The 18,905-nt window shown below is 46.6% G+C and overlaps 2 protein-coding genes and 1 long non-coding RNA gene across 7 annotated transcripts in view; 1 reads left to right on the forward strand and 2 right to left on the reverse strand.

Moving 5' to 3' along the window:
• zeb1b (zinc finger E-box binding homeobox 1b) overlaps positions 1–4,223 on the reverse strand; it is a 34,371-nt gene extending 30,148 nt beyond the window's left edge. The window contains exon 1 of the mRNA XM_029147091.3: positions 4,032–4,223. Within this exon, the coding sequence (XP_029002924.1) occupies positions 4,032–4,089 (58 nt within the window). The 5' untranslated portion in view covers positions 4,090–4,223. The remainder of the gene's footprint in view (positions 1–4,031) is intronic.
• A 210-nt stretch (positions 4,224–4,433) lies between these two features.
• Positions 4,434–12,275, reverse strand: LOC129603993 (uncharacterized). Of its 2 annotated transcripts, XR_008694506.1 has the most exons (4): positions 12,137–12,275; positions 7,526–12,061; positions 5,302–7,263; positions 4,434–4,807 (listed from the first exon to the last, which is right to left on the reverse strand). It is a non-coding gene; the product is annotated as an uncharacterized LOC129603993 (long non-coding RNA). The 2 variants fall into 2 exon arrangements; XR_008694505.1 differs by having other exon boundaries at positions 5,302–12,061.
• Positions 12,164–18,905, forward strand: part of znf438 (zinc finger protein 438) — a 28,479-nt gene continuing 21,737 nt past the window's right edge. Inside the window, exon 1 of one of the 4 annotated variants that reach the window (XM_029147445.3) lies at positions 12,164–12,311. The gene's annotated coding sequence lies outside the window, so the exon portion shown is untranslated. Of the gene's footprint in view, positions 12,317–18,905 lie in introns of all 4 variants that reach the window. The other 3 variants (XM_029147448.3, XM_029147447.3, XM_055508213.1) reach the window with 3 other exon arrangements.

Consider the following 18,905-nt stretch of genomic DNA (forward strand, 5'->3'; position numbering starts at 1 on the left):
CGCCTTTCCCCTTGTACCCCATCCCCCAACTACCCCCCCCCCCCCCCCCCCCCCCCCCCCACCACTCCCCCCTCACATTGTCCCGTCATGCAGATGGACCTGTAATGGTCCATGTTGAGGATTTAGGGAAACTCCAGCCTGCTGAGCCAAATTAAGCCTTCAGCCTGACATTAAAACCAGCGCGCCAGGTAGCACACATCACCACTTTAAATGTGCTGGACACAAATGCCACTGGGATGCATCAGCGCCACCGTTTAGGCCTCGCGCAGAAATGTAACACAGAGTTCTGCTGCTCAGGCCCTTGAGAGCGCGAGGGCCGCGTGAGAGAGGGATTTGATGAATTCTGCAAACGTTCCACAGATTCCTCCCTCGCGAGGACCTTTGGGAAAAGAATGGGTCATATGCAAATGGCATGCACAGTATGGAGGAGACTTTTCCCACAAGCCGAGTGTGAAAAGGGCTCTCCCTCCCCATGCCGGGCCGTTGAATGGGCCTTTTCTTCTGCCACTGAAAGTGTATGAGGTAGAGCAGCAAACTGCAAAGGTAACTAGGCTCTTTCTCACTGAAGCTGAATACACAATGGTTCGTTTAAGCATTCAGCCACACAAACCCCAATAAAGCACATCCAAGCGCAGTTAAGGGGTTTACTGAAACTGACTCTGGCTTTAAAACTACTTCTGTACCTTTTTATAGGCTAATGCGTGCTGCCTCCATGGGAGCAGCTAATCATTAAGCTGCCTAGAGGTGGGAGTGTGGTGGCACATCATTTTAATTCCTCTGAATGGTCAGATGGGGACAGACCTTTCCCATCCTGATGGACATGACGCCTTTTTCCCACAGGATTAATAAAACTACCGAGAAGGTTAAACTCCACTCCGTACGTGCACGGCGTGTTTTCACATACACGTTGCACACTCGCTGGGAGATAGCTGCCATTTTGCTATGCTTCCCATCTGCCAGCGCCGCTCTCTTCGTCATCACCTGTTGTAAGATTCTTTCTTCACCTCAGCAGTTTCTCACCAACTCCCTGCGCCCCCCCCCCCGGCTCCGTGGGGAACACGGAGCCCACAGTTTAAGGGGTCACGAAGAAATGGATGGAGAGAAAAAGCTGCAGCTCCCACAGCCCCCTGCTCCTCTCCTCCCTTTTCATTGAGCAGACTTCAACACAAACACAATTGAGCACGCTGGAAGCCTCACAATGGCACGGGGGGAAAGTGAAGTCATACTCCAGGCACGCATGGGCGCCTAGGTCAGGGGGCAATCAACAGCCCCCCTGGCTACTGTGTCCTCACCCCCGAAATAAAAGGCAGGCTGTGGAAGGAGGAGTGAGAGGGGCGGCACGGCGAGGGCAGGGGGGCTTCTTACTTGGCACTTTCAAATGAAGCTGCTGAGGAAGTAGGTGAAAAGCAGTGAGATAAATGAAAGATTTCCTTCACACAACAGGGAGGACTTTTAAATGTAAACACATGTCCTTTAAAAAGAGAAGCGACATGCGGAGCCAAACTCCAACCTCCTCCACTGTTTTCTGCTACAAACTAAATATAGCGAAACCACAGTTTTCATTATTCCCCGCAGCGTCCGGCATCGTTTCCACGCAGGCTGAGTGGTTTGGTATAGTTCTACCAGGCCAATAATGTTCAGCAGTACGGGAGCTGCTGCCAAGCACCCGGCCCACAGCCTCATTTTCTTTATTTGACGTATGATTCACTGGGACAACGGCCCATGAGTACCTGTACCTGCTCCTGAGCGTGTGCAAAAAGCGCCCCCCCCCCCCTCCCCAACGCAGCGCTGTTTATTTCTGCAAAGAATGTTAATACCAGGCACATTCCTCTGCGTTAAACCAACGGCTGCTATTCCTGAGGGCGAGCGACAAAGGGAGCCGTAGTATCCCGTCGATTGCAAACACCTGTCGTCCTGCGGCTGTTAACACCTCTCTGTTTACAGCTGGGAATAGGAGCTCACCTTGGTCCCAGCTCCTCCTGCCACCCGGGGACCCGACAGAGCGCGAGCCCATGTCCTGCTTTTTGCCATATAAAAATAGTGTGCGGGCTAAAGTGGGCTGCTACAATAATAACTGCACATATTAAATATCCAACTTGCGATGAATTTGTAGCACCGGTATCCTCGGTCTCTGGAACTTTACAGCTCACACAGCAGAAAAGCTGATTTGCATGACAGATCACCAGCCCGTCAGAGGAGACTTAGGGGCACACAAACCTTTGAAGTGAATGCAAATTGGGCCAAAGTGACAGGAAATACATTGGTTTCATTACACATCTGTTTTAAATATCTACAGGGCTGAGCCATTGTACAAATCGAGGCGTAAGCGCAATAGAAAAGGCAACAAATGGTCGGAGGCGTCCTGCAGCCTATCAGTGAGTCCACACCTTGTCGGCTGGACCGTTATCTGAGGTGTGTCCACGCCTGGATCCTTTCCTGGGACGGACTGGCACCCGGCCGTCACAGGAAACGGAGGGAAGCGAGCAAACCACACGTGAAGACGGTGCCACTCATCCGGTGCCCACAGACGCTTCAGAACCAGCGGCGCCCAAACGCGCGTCTGCTCGCGTTCCCCACCCACGGATCACCGCTTCGAGCACCGCGCGTGCACACTCTCGGTTCTCACTCAGCGGCTTCGGCTGGTGCAGATTTGTTTGGAAAAAATAACAGACAATTTCCTGCGTTCGCCCAGTTCCGCCGGGCTACGCTGGGTGGCACAACGCATTAGTGGGACTACGGCGCTTTCTATACTACTTAAAACGATCAAGTGTCAGCGTAAACATTTACACCGTCCGCGATGTAAATGCGTGGAAAATGTGTTGCACAAAAACGGACATTGACAATTGTAAAGCCCGCTACGTTTTCCGCAAATGTTCACCAAATTACGTTTACGCCGCAAACGGAGACTCGGGAAAGTGTTTAAAGAGAGTTGAATGGGCTGCTTCAGAACCACATCCACGATATTCTCAATGAAAACGCCGCTAAACTACAAAACGCAGGCAAAGTACCGAGCGATTAAAACGATGCCGTTAGTAAACAGACAAGTTGTAACCGAACAGAATAGAAAAACACCGAGCGTGTTTCGCCCGTGTCCTACAAGAATCAGGATTCCCAGCGCGCGACAGGAGCAGATCCGCTGCCCTTATATGGGCTGCGCTCGCCCTGCTCGCACAAACAGCGCGTTAGATATTCCCTTTTTGTCCGGAACCGTTGCCCCATCAACGTTCCTCACTTTGTTATCAAAAATTACTACCGTCGCATATGTGAATGTCAGCGGCGTGGACGGCACAGAAGTCAAACGTTTTAAGTTAAAAAAAATAGGAAGAAAAAAGAAAAACAGCTCAACGTGCTCCGACACAACAAAACGGTGCTTTTCTTATTCAGCTTTCAAACAAATACGCCTGTTGTCGAAGTTCATTTATAGAACACAACAGCCCATATTATAACGGTTCGGTCGCTCCCGTAGTGCAGCAACAGTGTCTTATCGCTACCGCTGCGAGTGAGAAAAAGAAAGAAAAACAAACCTTTCACGACAAAACGGCGATTTACCTCAAACACGTTTACACAGAACGTTATTCGACTATTCTGTCTAGAATGTTAAAGACAGCGAGCCTGTCGAGTCCGTAATCACCGCAATCAGGTAGTCGATCCCCGCAAAACAGGTCCGAGTTTGGTGGTGGGCTTCAAACTCACACAATGCGTCCAAATCAATGAATGGGGCGCCTATAAAGACGTTTAAAGTACACCGAAACGAAGAAAGGGACACAAAGTGGAGCCGAAGCTGGTGGTTTATTAGGGGTGAGGTGCGTATAACGGTCTCCGGCAGCGGACCGCTAGGCGGAGGGAGAGACGCGACCCAGGTATAACGGTGCACCACAGGCTGGAATACAGCGCTCACTTGCTACTTCCCACCACTTTCTGTGACTAAAACTGGACTTGGGGGCCGCCAAACTTTCCGGTAACAGGGTCCGAACAGCCTCTAGACCGGTTCCCCGAAGGGACAGCTCCGCGTCGGAAGTAGTTGTACTCACCGTTGTTCCTCCGCGGGTTCGCCTGCTTTCTGCGCTTACACCTGGGGCCATCCGCCATGATCCTTTCGTTGTGTCTAAATGCTGCCGGAGAGTCACCTCCTCTCTCACCCTCTCTCCCCCTCCTTCTCCTCCCTCCCCTTCACCTCCCCTTCTCCGCACCTGGTTTACGACACTCAGCTTTACGACATCACCTTCCCGCACCTCGCCGACCCACGCTGCTTGTAGCACTCACTCTAAATACTGGAAGTGAGGGATGACGGCGCGAGCGCAGTACCTGGCCAGCTGTTTAGCGGCGCCATGTGTTTTCAATATGTTACACTTGTTTTCTAGTAATAAATGAAAGGTGATTAGTTAATGATTGTTTATTGTTCTGCTCTAGGTTTGTTTAGCTGGATGCAATTGAGATCATGAACTTTATTTATTCGTGTTGATTTCCCGAAAAAAATATTCAAATTAGATGATTGTGACATAGATCGCAGGTAACAAAGTTTAATTGGCAAACGTCCATTTTGTTGAGATTCACATAACAATCCGTGTGTGTGTGTGTGTGTGTGTGTGTGTGTGTGTGAGGAAGAGAGCGAGAGAGAGAGAGAGAGAGAGAGGAAGAGGTCATAAGACTGTCATCACTGATTCAATCCTCCACATAAAGAAAGACCCTGCTGTTCTCCGGAGTCGAGCTCACTGCAGCGATGATGAAGAGGACACACACATGCAGCACAATCAGCAGGTTCAGACTGCGTCCAATCACAGACGTACACCACTTATCACACTGAGCCCTGTGTAGATGGAAGAGGAGAAAAACCAGGATCACATGATTGAAGTGAATTCTTTGGCTAAGTTGTGGTGACAGCAGAGATGACGTTTATAAAGTCGACCAAGAATGAAAAAGATGCTTAAGGTCCAGAGACGTTCAGTTACAGGTAAGAGGTTCTGACACTGTTCTCGAGGGAGATGACTGTATGATTTCTGGTGCTTGGACCTTTGGTATGTGAAATGGTTTCATCATTTATTGTGTTAGGTCAGCTAGACTGTGTAACCCAGTTCTGACTCAGGTAATGTCAAGAGGGACGGTTTAATGCAGCCACGACTGTTGTTATCGCTTTCACTTCCATTTTTGATATATTTGGATTACTCACAATTCCTGGGATTTAACAAAACACTAAATGAATGACGATTTCTTTTTCAAATTACAAACTCTGTCATTCATTGATTCAGACACACGTGGCAGCTTGAACACTTAGATTACTGAATAGGCACACGGGGGACTGACCTGAGGGAGCGAGAGGTCAGAGGCCTTGGTGTGAAGTTACATGTGTGATGCCAGAGAGCTCAGTTAATGTATGTAAAATTACCCCGGAGCAGCAGACACACCAAAAGGACACACACTTAACCTACAGAAGAGACACACAATGAGCACAGATGTAGGAAGAATGTACAAATGGTGCATCTGGAGGTCCTACTGCATATGAGGGGGACCTGTGTCCAGGTCCCATTCTCTCATAATCAGTCTGTGCCTGTTTACATAGAAAAGGGCTAAATAATTGAGTAGCAGCAGAGTTTTCCAGGTCTCAGGGCAGTAATAGCTTTAGCACAAACAACACCTCCAAATTTACATCAGACAGGCTGGCTGACCGGGACGACGTGCACCTCCCTGCATCAGCGCAGATCAATGATGAGACGCTCAGCTAACCGTGTGCTCGTCTGTGCACGGAGCCTGGAAAATCGGACGCTTGTTATCCAACGGAAAGTCCGATCTTTCCCATTTTCCTTGGATCATGCTGCTATTAGCATGAAGTCATTTTTCAGCATCTGTGGAAAACAAAGAATAACAATTATACGACCACTACTAATACAAAATAGCCTGAAGACGTGTGTTTCAGTGTAAAGCCGCTGATTTATTTTCGCTGGCAGATCTCTGTGTATTTTGTACTAGAGCAGATGGGAAGTTCACAGAGCTGATCTGCTGTTAGATACATGCTGGATTCCTGAGGATCCCTCTGTGATCCGAAACGAGTCAATTACAAGACGCTGATCTAATCTAAAATCTAAAAAACAGCTACTTCACACTAAAACTAACACCTTGAACTAATAAATACAGAGGCTCGTGTGATCACGAAGAGCCCACAGACCTGAGCGATACTATAAACCAAGATATGGTCTCAACTGAAATGAAAGGCTGACTCCTGCTCCTCCTACGGCAGTGGAAACGGAGGGTCGGCAGGGGGAGAGTGAGGGATAAGCAGCCAACCTCCACTACATTAAGGGATCATGCTGCTCCCTGAAAATGAGTATTGATCCTCTTAGGTCCAGGATCGTTTAGGAGATTAATGGGCGTAGTGGTTGAGCTCCACGGTGCTCCACACCAGAGCAGCGCAGTGGGACAGGCCAGTCCAAGCAGCCTATGGGTGAGTGGGAGGTCCCACGCTTCCACCCACAGCCCACTAGCTGTCTGCCATCTGAGGCGTCAGCTCGGGCCGTCAGCTGGATGCCAGCGGGTCGGAAAAGGAGCGCGGAACAGAATGAGAGCAAAAGGGCCCAGAGTGTCAGAGCCAGCGATCGAAGGCGCAAAGAGGAAACGAGAGTAGAAGAGAGGAACAGAAAGTGCAAAAGGAGGATGACAGAAGAGGCGCACGCTGCCCTGCTCCGAGCAGAGAGGAGAAGCAGGAGGCAGTGACAGAGACGCAGCACAGACTAAACTGCTTAATCTCTCCCAGGAGACAGCAGCTAAATGTGAGGTCCCCCTCCCCTTCCACAGACCACCAACCCCCCACGCCGCTCTGCTCAGCCGCGGCTAAAAGGCACACGTGCTCAGGTGGAGGCTGCCCTGCGTCTGATACAGTGGAAGGAGAGAAGCGGCGCTAAGCTAAAAGGCGCCGCCGTCCACCGTTCCACCTTCAGGAACACTCTGACAAATAAACAGAGCATGAGAACGTTCCCGGGGTCACACGGCCCCGCGGGGGAACTCCTCAAACAAACAGCTCAACACATGAAACCCAACAATGCAGTGTTTTGAGGGTAAGATGTCAATCTCGCGGTTTTCCTCCAGCGGCTTCCGTCTTCCTCCACTGGTTTGTTTCTGTGGACAGGAAGTAGCTGATATGCTGGTCAGAGCAGGGCCCACCCCAAACAGAGATGAGCCGGACGTGAGCAGGAAGCTGCAGCCACGGCGGTCCTGCTCATGAGTGTGTAAATGTGCACTTACTTTGAGCTGATCCAACTCTTTAACGTTAAACTGCAAAAAAACAGATGCACCATAATCACCAAATGACTGCACAGGATTTCACGAGAAGCTCTAATATTTGAAACTGAAGCCAGTCCTGGTGAAATCTTGGTCCTGCAGATTGTAGAAACATGTGTGTAAGCTTTAGTTGCATCATCCAGATAAACATCTGTCGTATCATTGGGGACAAACACTGCTCATGCATCACTTTCTTCAAAGCCCAGTAGTAAAATGACCCTTTACTATATTTGCTCTACCTGATGAGTAAACGAACCTGCATCCGATGAGACCTGGCAGAAGGCGCTGTGCTCGGCGGGGGAGGGGAGCGCACTCCCATGATTCCACAGGGCCTAGCGCCGCTGACCTGCGGCTGAACGTAACGCTGCCTGTCTGCGCTGCAGCCAACATACATACTTGTTTTGGCTGCGCAGACCCGTGCATTAACTCGCGCTCACACACGCAGACCTCAGGGCTCCAGTCGGGCTCCAGTCGGGCTCCAGTCGGGCTCCGGCGTCCTGGAGGAGGTGCCGTCCTGTGGAAAGGCCCGCTGAAAGTTTGCTCTGTGTTTATTGGAGCGCCGGGCGCGTTTTACTCTTCATCTGCTGGAACACCGTTTGTGATCGCGCTCGGTCTGTGCAGGCGTTATTTTTGGAGGCTTCTTCTCTCACAGTTGAAACCAGTCTGTGGTGAGGTGACGTGTCGAGCCGGACAGCGTGCTCTTATTAAGCAGGTAATGGTAACGATGTCAGATGTGCGCTCTGTGTGTTTCACGACGCATTAAAAACGGCTTTGTATCAAAAACACGTCATATCACGTCTTCTTTAAGTTGACACATTAGTCACTCATGGAGCAACATTCTGACTCACGTATCTCCTCACGATGCCCGTATACCTTATACTTTTCCTCTTAAAGCTCGGTTTTAGTCTCCACCGGCCACTCGGGGTAGAAACGTTTTAACTTTCGTTGTGTCACGTCTTCAATCAGAAATTTCCATTTGTGTCCACTTCACCTGACTTTGTGCCGATGAATGAGTGACCTTTGATAATTCCCCTGAGCACGGATAAGAATCTAAACATCTAATTTTCCATTGCAAGGCAACACATCTGAAAGTGGTACAATGCTGAGGCTGGTGAGTGACTGGTGCGTGGGTGGTATATGTTTGTGTGTGTGTGCTTATGTTTCAATCTGTGATAGGCCTCTGCTGAATACCGCACACCTACTCTTTTCCCACACACACTCATGGAACATCAGAACATTTTTCTCTGCACATGAATAGTGGCGGAGCTCTATAAATGAACATCCAAAATGGCAGCCAATTACTACGGTGTCCCTTTACTCAGCCTCTCCACATTAAGTCCCGCTTGTCAAACAGATTGTCTCCGGTGCTCCGAGCAGCCTGCACTGTGAAACAGTTTTCATTAAGGGAGGATTGCCATGGGACTTAGGCTGGCGGCTTAATGTAATTTCACAGCTCAGGGTCCGTGTGGCCACTTCAGGGTCCAACTGTGGCCACCCACACCTTTACCAGAGCCAGAGAGAGGCGCTGAAAGGGCCACAGTGCACTGGTGAGGGTTCAGGAGTGAAAAGAGAGACGCATGACGACATTCCAGCACGGAACATGACTGCAATAATAACACGGGAGCCGGCTTCAAAACTAAACATGCAGAGACAGTTTCTAATGAAAATGACACACGACGGAGTCCTGTAGACGTTGTCCTTTAAGTGATGCCTTTAAACCCCGCTATTGATGTCACCTCATTACATTCAGATGGAGAATATCACACGTTCAAACCCCAGGTGACATCTGGAGGAGTGTTACAACTGGAGAGCGGTCGAAGGTCTTAATGGTTTAGAAGTGAGAACAGGCCCACGGAGCAACGAAGCACAGACACAAAGTTTAACAGTGAAATCTGTTTTCCCCAGTTTCCCTTCTCACCAGGGGAATAAATGTTAAAAGGAATCCTTTGACATTTTGTGAACTAAATACCTTCTTTCTGAGAGATCAGAAGATCAGCTCACTCTCGTGTCTGCAGTGTGAATGTGATGCTAGAGGGTTAGCTCACAGTCTGATGGGGTTGTTTCCTGGAGTCACTCAGAGGTTTTCAGACGATCATCAGGGACTCGAGACACAGTCTGTGATTCATTCCCTGCAAAACCAAACATCTTATTTATTCTTTACTCTGACATTCATTATGTTCTAACAGGCTGCAAACCTGTGTTTCCTCCGTAGATGTGACTGTGTTCTCATCTTACTCTCATTATGAGTCTTCCCAAAGCAGTTGACCTATTACTTTGACCTCTTTAGGGTCACCCCCAGGTTTACTGCTGTGAAGTCAGAGAAATAATGTAGAACATTAATACACTGTAGAACAGTGAAATTGTAGAAGATTCCGCATATCAACTCCTTAGATCACTATATCTAGATCAAACAGCTCAACAGCTCTGTTGTCATAAATTACCAAACGTCTTTCTTTAAAACAATGACTGATGTAATAAATGACTCAAAAAGCGACAATCAGCTGAACATTTGCATTATGAGTCACAAACAGGAGGCACTCGTGCTTATGCAGTGTGTCCACTGAGGTGTGCAGCCTCTTCATTTAATATTTCCATAAGGCTGCATATGAGTGTATCCAGGCAATCCCCTGTAATAAGGAGGTAATGTATTCTGGGTACGCCTGAAACATCCCTCACAGGAGCAGCCGTTTCCAACTTGACAGTGGACACATACATAATTAAGTCAGCTAAAAAAATGAATATTTCATCTCAAAGCATTTTCATCTCCAAACATCAAAACATCTCAACATCTCACATAATGAGCAGAGTAAATGACTTGCATTCATTCGCGGCGGAAGTTCCCTGCTTCAAACCGAGCACAGAGCCAGAAGCAGCAGCAACGTCTGATTCCTTATGTTCTTAGCAAGAAAAAGAAAACAAGGATTGCTTCCAAAGCAGGTTTTCTAACCTGTAACTGTGTTATTATGTTTTATTAGCGTGTCAGCTGTAAGGCTTCGTAGCCTGATCTCATATACCTCCCTGTAATAATGACCTGTAATCCATTCAGGGCTTCACATGTGCAGGCACCAGTGGACGGGAGAATTTCCTCCGTATCCCGTTCCAACTTTCCCCATTTCAGGCACCGTAGCCCTGACTTGCTTTGCCGTAGTCCTACGTGCTCGTGTGGTATTGAGGGGAAAATAGTTGCAGCACACAACGCTGGAGAGAATTACTCTGAGCGTTAAACCTGACTCAGACCGGCTCCCTGTGCACCTTCATTGAAGGAATTAACCTGCCACACTGAAACGCTTTACTGAGCGCTGGTCGATACTGTCATTATCCTAAAGCAATTCTTAATTCTATTTGGCCCTAAGCTAAAGATCCTGTTATTGATCACAGAGTAGAGATGCCACAAGTACTTTTTCTATAGTTAGGAGCTGTGTGTTGTAAAAAGAGGCTGACATACACGCATGTCAGATGCTTCAGTTTGATGCCTGAGGATTTAATCAAGCTGCTACAGACAGGACACACAAATGAGTGGTAAGGCAGCTCTCTTTCATATCCTGTTTTGTGAGATTAGAAATATTGATATTATTCTCCGAGCACTATCAGTGTGAAACAGAGCCTTTCAGAAAAGCAGCAGTGACGGCACCTGCGCTGAAGTTCCTGATTACAGGTCTTTGTTCTCAGGCTGCCGTCACTTCTGCTACCACCTCTCAGTATGTGTGAAACAGACAAATCCCAAGCAGCAAACGGTAAACCTCCGCACCTCCTCCTCTCTGCAGCGCTGCTCACCGAGAGCATCGCCACCTGCCGCCGCCCGCTCTACCCTGTGGCCTGTGACAGTGGTTGACAGAACAGGACATGTGTAGCCCCAGGTGACTCAGACTGCGAAACTAACAACACCATGCTCCACTGCACCAACACGCTGCGTGCAGCACCAGCACCAGCACAAAGGACGTGTGTCATTCAGCTCTGTCTACATGCATTTGTTGCAGAACAATCCCACCATCCTAAAGACAAGAAACACAGGATAGAATGTGTAGGCCTTTATCACACTGTTACAGTCTAGCGACACACACACACACACACACACACACACACCTTTGTCCTACACCCACATACCAGTGGGTACAGTGCACCACGAATGAAGTCTTTGTGGGAAACAGTTGGCTGTAGCTCTGGTTGCTGTGGCTATAATTAGGATTTTAGCTTCTGATGCAAAGCAACTATCTGAGTTTTCTACATTATATTAAAGAATCATGGTATCTGACAATGAATCATTTACATTTACTTATTTACAGTTATTTTATTTTTTGGAAACATGACTAGGTAGGAATGCCTAAAGAATAAACTTCCTGGTTGATAGAGGCCATTAAAGAGGAGGGTTTCAGCCCGTCTGTCACTAATAATACTGAATGCTTTGTGTATTTAATGTATCTGTGTGGACTCGTGATTGTCATCAGCTGAATTCCACGTAACAATTTAGAACTTTCTCAGTAAACGCACTCCGGTGTGTGACGCCTCAGATGCACTGGGCAGTCGCTGGTTTTATCTTTAGAGCCCGGATGACTATAAAAGACGGAACCTTCACAGAAACATCTTTTATCGCTGACAAATGAAGGCGAATTGCACGAGCCCAGCGCGCGCAGAGCGGCAGCGGTGACAGCTCTGCGCAGCGCTGCCACAGGTTGCTCTCGCGCAGAGCTCAGCGGGTCCCAGGAATCATGAGCCGTACCATCCTCGCCGAAAAGGGGGGGGTCCTTAAATCAGCCGCCGCGTGATTCACTGCTCCGTCCGTTTAAATCACAGCCTGTTAACGAAAATAAAAAGACAAGATACGTGTCTGTTTTCCAGCATACGCTAACAACGTTAAATGTCGACTAACCTAGTGACGTTTGCCTCCGAACCACTATTCCCCCCGCCGACGAATCGATTTGACGGTTCGGCTGAAAATGGCTAGAAAGAAGCAGATATGGGGATCGACGGTTTGAGCAGATATTTGCGAAAAATGAGCCCGACTATAGTTTGAAGTCGCTCCCTCCACATAACTGGGGATCCAGGTGAGGCAAGTTTAAAGTTGATCCGCATTTGCACTCAGTCCGCTGCTCGTACGCCTAGAATGAAGCCGGACGAGGCTCGTTTGCAGCGCTAAGACCGTAGCTTGTAAATGCAGCAGGAAGAATCCGAGGCTCTGCTCTGCATTTGCACCGTGAAGAGCAGCTTTAAACTCAAAGACTTGTCTTCACAACGTGTATATTTTGGATGAAAATGCACATGTAACACAAAGTGAGCGGATCCACGCAGGCAGCCTGTCAGGCCTGTAGCTAACCCTGCAGGCGGGTTTCTGCTGTCAACCACTGCTACGGTCCCAGCGCCGGTGCTAGCGACGGCTGTGTACGCAGCGTTAGCTTCGTGTGCACGCGCACGGTTTCGCCGAATCACACTTTGAACGTGCTTCAGGTCGACTCAACTAGTTGGTGACCGTGAATGTCACAAGGAAGCCGTCTGGTAGAAGCATGTTAGAGCCTCCGCGACGGAGAACACGCGTGGCTCCGCTAATGCTACGTTTACAAACAAGCGAGGATGCGCGCGCATCAACAGGCGACATGTCAGTAGTTAAAATCAATATCCCATGAAGTCTGAATTTCAAAATAATCTAAATTAACAGCAGATTGACTTCAGTGTGTGTATGTGTATATATAGCACCTAATTTAGTTTTTTAAAAGAAATTAAAACTGCGACAATCCCCACCAGAGCAAGCTTTTTAAATCAATACATGAATAGCATCAGTGAAGAGGAAACCTCCAGGAGAACCTGGTTGAGTTTTTGGCAGGCTTTTTGTGAGCGGAGAGAACAGAGAGATGTCACACAGAGGATGTCCCAGCATCCAAAGCTTGAAGAGCCGACTCTAACTCTAACCTACACAGCAAAATGAGAGGTGGCTCCTGTCAACTGTTTGTATAGAATATAGGCAGTATTGTTGATCTGACGTGGTCAAAGGTAACTCTTGAACATTACAATAATCTACTTCAAATTGGATTGTTTCTCTCAAACACATCACTTAGAATTAAAATATTATACACTATTTACTTACTGTCTTAATATCTTGTACTACTCAGTTTATAACTAATTGAAACATCGACTTTGTATCTGAATAAAGAGTTAGTTATAGCTGTTCAAGCTTGCCCTGAAGCCCAATTTGTCAATATGCCATTGTGATATCTTGTAGGTCTCTACCTTCAAAACTATTTCTGCTACAGTGCTAAGATCTGGGAAATGCTGCTAACTTTCACATGTTTTGCCATGATTTTTTCCGATCTCTCTGAGAGGTTGATCTTTGGTTGGTTTCATGTGATGACAGAAACGTGGACAACCAAGCTGTTGCTGTGTATGTTAGAGTTGTACAAAGGGGTTCATTTAAGGTCACAGGCCTTTTACTGTGCTTGTATGCTGTTGTGTTTTAAAAATGAAAATTCATATTCCAACCGTTGTTCTTCTTATAACTCACTGGCCCGTTTGCAGAAACCACACAAGTCTGTGATGCGTGTTTGAGGCCTGCTGTTCCATTGGAAAGCTCGTACACCATCATTTGGTTGTCTTTGGATTTCATGTGGCTACTGTTCTAGTCTCGGTGAATTGGCCGTGCAGCTGTGGTTGCTGCCAGTTGGAAAACATTTAATCGTCCCAAGGCGTTTCGCCGAAGAACACAGTGAAGATCTGGATTAAACACTCACTGTGATCTGCTGTGGTGAGGTGAGGCTCCGTTTTAGGGAGAGTTTCAAGAGAAAATTCCCCTCCAGCCCGAGCCGACTCACTGGAGCTGGAGTAGCTCTGTGTGGTGGACAGTCTGTTCCTGCTCCTGCTTCTTATAATAGAAGCAGGTATATATATGACAAACAGCCCAGTGGTGTTACATAATTGATCTTAGGTCCTGATGCAGGAAGTCCTTCCATCCAGGACTATGGTCACCTTTAAATTTCGGTGTAATTCAACGAAATCACTTATTCTGTATGAGTGATGTAGGGCTCCAGACGTCTAATGCCAGTCCCAAATGATTCGGTTTTGTTTTTGAGTCCCGTCGTTCAAGATAAAGTCTGACTCCTGTTGACCCAACAATAGGCTAAGAGTTCTCTCTTAGCAGTGTCTGTGGGCTGATGAGGGAAAGTGGGTCACATCAGTAAACACTTTTCTTACACTTTGCTCTATTTTGGCTCCAGATTATCTCGGTAACCATGTTTACTACATTTCCTAACATGCTGTGGAGTTTCAGTGTCATCACAGGGAAATTCTGTCTTCAAAAATAAATGAACAGAAAATGAGTGGAATGACTATAAGGGTCAGTTCCCCCTCTGATATTATTAGTGGTGGTGATTGCATTGCTGTGTATTGAATCACCATACTGTGTTTTACCAATTCAGTAAGGGAACGGTGGAAAACTGTTTATAAATCAGCCTTTGTATTTTATTGTTAATTGATGTGTTCACCAAAAGGCACAGACAAGCTAACTTTTCTCTTTTATGTGGACCTTAGCATATAAATCAGCAGATTTATGGTTCTGTAGTGAGCTTGAATATTTAGATGTCAGGACCGTGAGGTTGGATTCATCTGCTAAATGACACAGAGTTCACCTGTTGTTGATTTCGTAGCGGTTTGCTGCCTACACAACGCATCCACATGCTGTTGCTGCTTTTGCAGACTCAGAGCAGCTCTGCCCTGAGGATGAGTCAGTGTGAGGAACACCCTCCAACTGAACAAACGGCTCCCCTTCATTCTGCTGCCCGGTGGGGCGAATCTCTCAGGTTCACAGTGATTAAGAGGAGGATAATCATTTATCTACAGAATGTGAGTGAGGGGCGACACCAAACCTGGGCATCCAGTGTAAACACGTGCCTTGCCGTGGACTGGAGAGTTTACTTTGGCTGCAGAGGAGTTCCAGTGTGGTTTCACATGTGGCCAGATGAAGAGGCTGGGAGCAGGCAGAGGAAACTTAGATGCTTGTCTAACATTTCCGCTCAATCATAACCAAGATCGTGTTACCATAACACACAAACACACCAGGCTTTGGTGCTTAGGCGCCGCTCTTTGCCACACTTTGAAGTGCCAGTCTGAGTAGTAGAGAAACAAAAAACCCTGAGAGCGCTCCCTAAATGTTGACATGTTACACAAGGGGTAATCCAGCTGGAGATTCAGCCAGTCATTCTGCAGGCTGGATGCTTTGTGGCTGTGACAGATTCTGTTTTTCTAAATTCAATCTTGCTTTAAGGCTTGGCCTACTTTCTCAATTATGGCTTCCCTACATTATGGATGTACAAAATTGAATTAAAGCGCAGTGCTCCTCTAAAACGCCAATGCACAGGCTGATTTCAAAGACACACGCCTCTTTTTGAATCTTGTGGTAGAAAATAAACTTGAATCCTTCAGCAAACCTCACCGAATACATGAAAACCTTAAAGTTGTCTTTTCTCATTTAAGTTTTTTTTTTAGTTTTACCTGAATCATAAGCAGCCGATACGTATCCTATCTGGTGAGTGCTGTCTAAAGCTGTCAGGAGTGGAGCCATGAAGAACAAGGGAAGTGCATCTCTAGCCTGAATAATGAATGGAGGCCATATTGTGGATGGAAAAGGAGGATGTGGTTCAGTAATAAGCTGGTGAACATTTCTTTCTGTCTTAAATTGTTGGTCTTGCTAAATTTTTATTTCCAAGAAAACTTAATGAAAATGACATGTGAAGCTTAATGGCTGGCTTTTAGGATTTGTAGGCTGCAGGCAGCCGAGCCATATTATTATATTAGACTGTTCCTTGGAGCATTAGCATAGTTCCTGGCTCTGTTCCACTTCCAGCAAAACCATTTTGTTCGTTCTCATTGGTGGCATATGATCATAGGAAGCTGATGAGTATAGAATATGAAGTAAGAAAGTAAAAATAGATCGTCAGCTGTAAAAAACATAAGACGGTTTTAGACTGAACTTTATAATGATCTGCTTTAAGAAGACAGTGAAACTTTGATTCAATCGAGGTCAAGGCCATGAATTCGAAGCTCACTCTGTAGAGCTGCTTGCGTTGGCCTGTTTCAGGGAACTCTAAGTTTGGAGAAGGTTCTTTCTTTGTAGCCTCTCAAATGAGCAGTGTTTGAAAAGGGAAGTTGCGTTGTGTCACTGAGTTAAAAATGTGTTGTACTGCCTTGCTTGACTTGTTTCTATTTTTGCGTTGGTATTTCTTAATTTATATTTAGCCATAACTGGGTTTTTTAAACTGGTAATTTGTACTTCAGGGGATTTTGTTACTTTTTGTTTTGCAAAGAGTAACAAATGCTGAAGGCAAAATTATAAATGCAACACTTTTTTTTTGTTTTTTTCCCCATGTTGTCAGACTCACCTGTGTAGTGATCAGCTGTCAGCCTTGTGGTGGATGGATCATGTGGCAAAGGAGAAGACTCAGATTCAGACAGATTTGAGGGGAACAGACCTTTTGTGCAAACTTTATAATTATAAAAGGTTTTTAATTTTAATCAGTGTGTTTTATTAAACTAGTATTTGTTAATACTTTTTTGTAGTTACATTTGTCTTAATTTGTTTATTCACCTACTGTTTTTGCTAAAAGTCGCACTTATTTGAGCAGTAGGTTTAATAATTTCAGCATTCATCAAATATAAAGATTCATTAGTCTCTGACAACATGATAATAAAGAACTGAACTGAATTTTGATTAAATACTTCTAAACTGCGCATTTATTTTCCTTTGATGAATCTTGCGACTTTTAAGCACAACAATAAACTAATGAAGCTTGTAGCCAGCTTCCTTAGTGAGTCTCAGCTTATGATGTTTGATGATGTTTTGCATATATAAAGAGAGGCTGTTTATTTATGTCATACATTTTTCAATTAGTGTTTGACATTAGGAAAACTATAAGTCCTTACAGGCCGAGATGTGTTTATTCTGCGTGAGACGGGCCAGTGGATTTGAAATTCAAACCCACGCCTGTCATTCCTCCGAGAGCCCTGCCGCCCCAGCGCTGGGAGCGGCACGTGCGTGAGGCGTTCACTGTCATCCCCCGTCATCTGGCTGTTTTCCAAATACGCTGTCTCCCTCTCCTTTCTCTCCTGGTCCCTCCCACCGTCTCCTCAGCCATGTTTGTGTGCGCCTCCCTCGCTCTCCATCCCACAGCTATGATTTAGGTGTCATGGTTGCTCCCATTCCCTCCCAGCCCTGGATCAAGTTACCCTGCCATTACTCAGTCTTTCCCCTGTTGAGGGTGCTTCATGTCAGGCACAGTGGAGCCTGCCTGCCTCTCTGGACCTGTGCACTAATATGGTTCAACCACAGACGCCCCTGGTCAGAGCAGTCGATCCAGCTATGGCACAGGCTGCCTGGAAAGTTATGCAGACTAGTCTTCCAGTCTTCTGTAAAAGGAGAAAATATGAGCATTCAACCTGGATGTTGTTTTTCTCTATCATTATCCTAATGTGTTGAAAGCCGCACAACAAGCCGTTTCCTGGGTCACAAGTGCTCTGGTGATCTGCGGATTGCATCGTTTTGTGGTTATGTAATATCCGTTCCTGTGATGAGTAAAGCGTCTTGCTAAACTCTCCCATAAAATGGAGTGGTGCAGGCCACGGGGCGACTGCCTCCATCCTCGCAGGCTTGGTCTCCCTTGTGGTGCAGGCTGGGATCTGTCCAGTTGACTTAGCCAAAGAATGGCACAGCAGAAATGTCACAGGCTTGGCGCTACTGCTTGATTGATGCACGCTGAGTAAAACCTCTCCTACCACTTTAATTTATGAAGGTGTTTAGCTGTGGCGTTGTTTAGAGGCTACGGCATCCCTCCCCATAAAGCTTCTTGTGCAGTCCTGCTATCGCCAGGCTCTCAGCTCCTGTGTGGTTTATTCATGACATACTGTATTTCTGCCAGTCACACAGTAAGGTAGCAAAGGAAGGCCTGATCAGGCCTAATCCTCCTAATGGAAAGGAAGGCAGCGATGAACGCCAGTGGTTGCATGTTGCTCATCCCTGCTTGTTGTACAGTAGTGAGACATCTGAGGTTGCAGCACAAATCTGTTTGTAGAGGGAGGAATGGCTGCGGCGCCCGAGGGCCTGTAGGAGCAGCACATCTGACTGCTTGTCTCTGTGTGAGGGCATGTCGCCCTGACTGTATCTGGACAAAGCCCCAATGAGAATGTGGATGTGACATGAGGTTCATATGCTCATAATGAGAACATGTCTGAAATGTTAGGACAAGGATGTGGCTATTTAAGGGTAAAACAGGACATCTAATGTTACTGTAGGCCAACATTCCTACATCTATGTCATGGCCTATATGTGTGTTTATTGCTGTGAGAATAGTGAGACATTGGCTTTGCATTATTATTATTATTATTATTATTATTATTATTATTACTACTACTCTCAGAAGCTGTGTTCTCGTTGTATGCCTGTGCTAGAGCCTTTGAATCTGTGCATCGGTGAATAATGTTGCACTTGCCCTGAGTAGTACCTCGGACTGTGCCATGTCACGCTGCCAGCGTTAATACTGCTTTAAATGTCTACATGATAAATAAGTGTCATATTATGACACTATATTATGGTCAGTCCACAGTTTACAGCCAAACCCAAAACTTCCTGTTTACACAATAAGGTGCCTGATTTGTTCTAATTA

The sequence above is a fragment of the Betta splendens genome, chromosome 4 (assembly GCF_900634795.4).
Source record: "Betta splendens chromosome 4, fBetSpl5.4, whole genome shotgun sequence".
Taxonomy (NCBI): domain Eukaryota; kingdom Metazoa; phylum Chordata; class Actinopteri; order Anabantiformes; family Osphronemidae; genus Betta; species Betta splendens.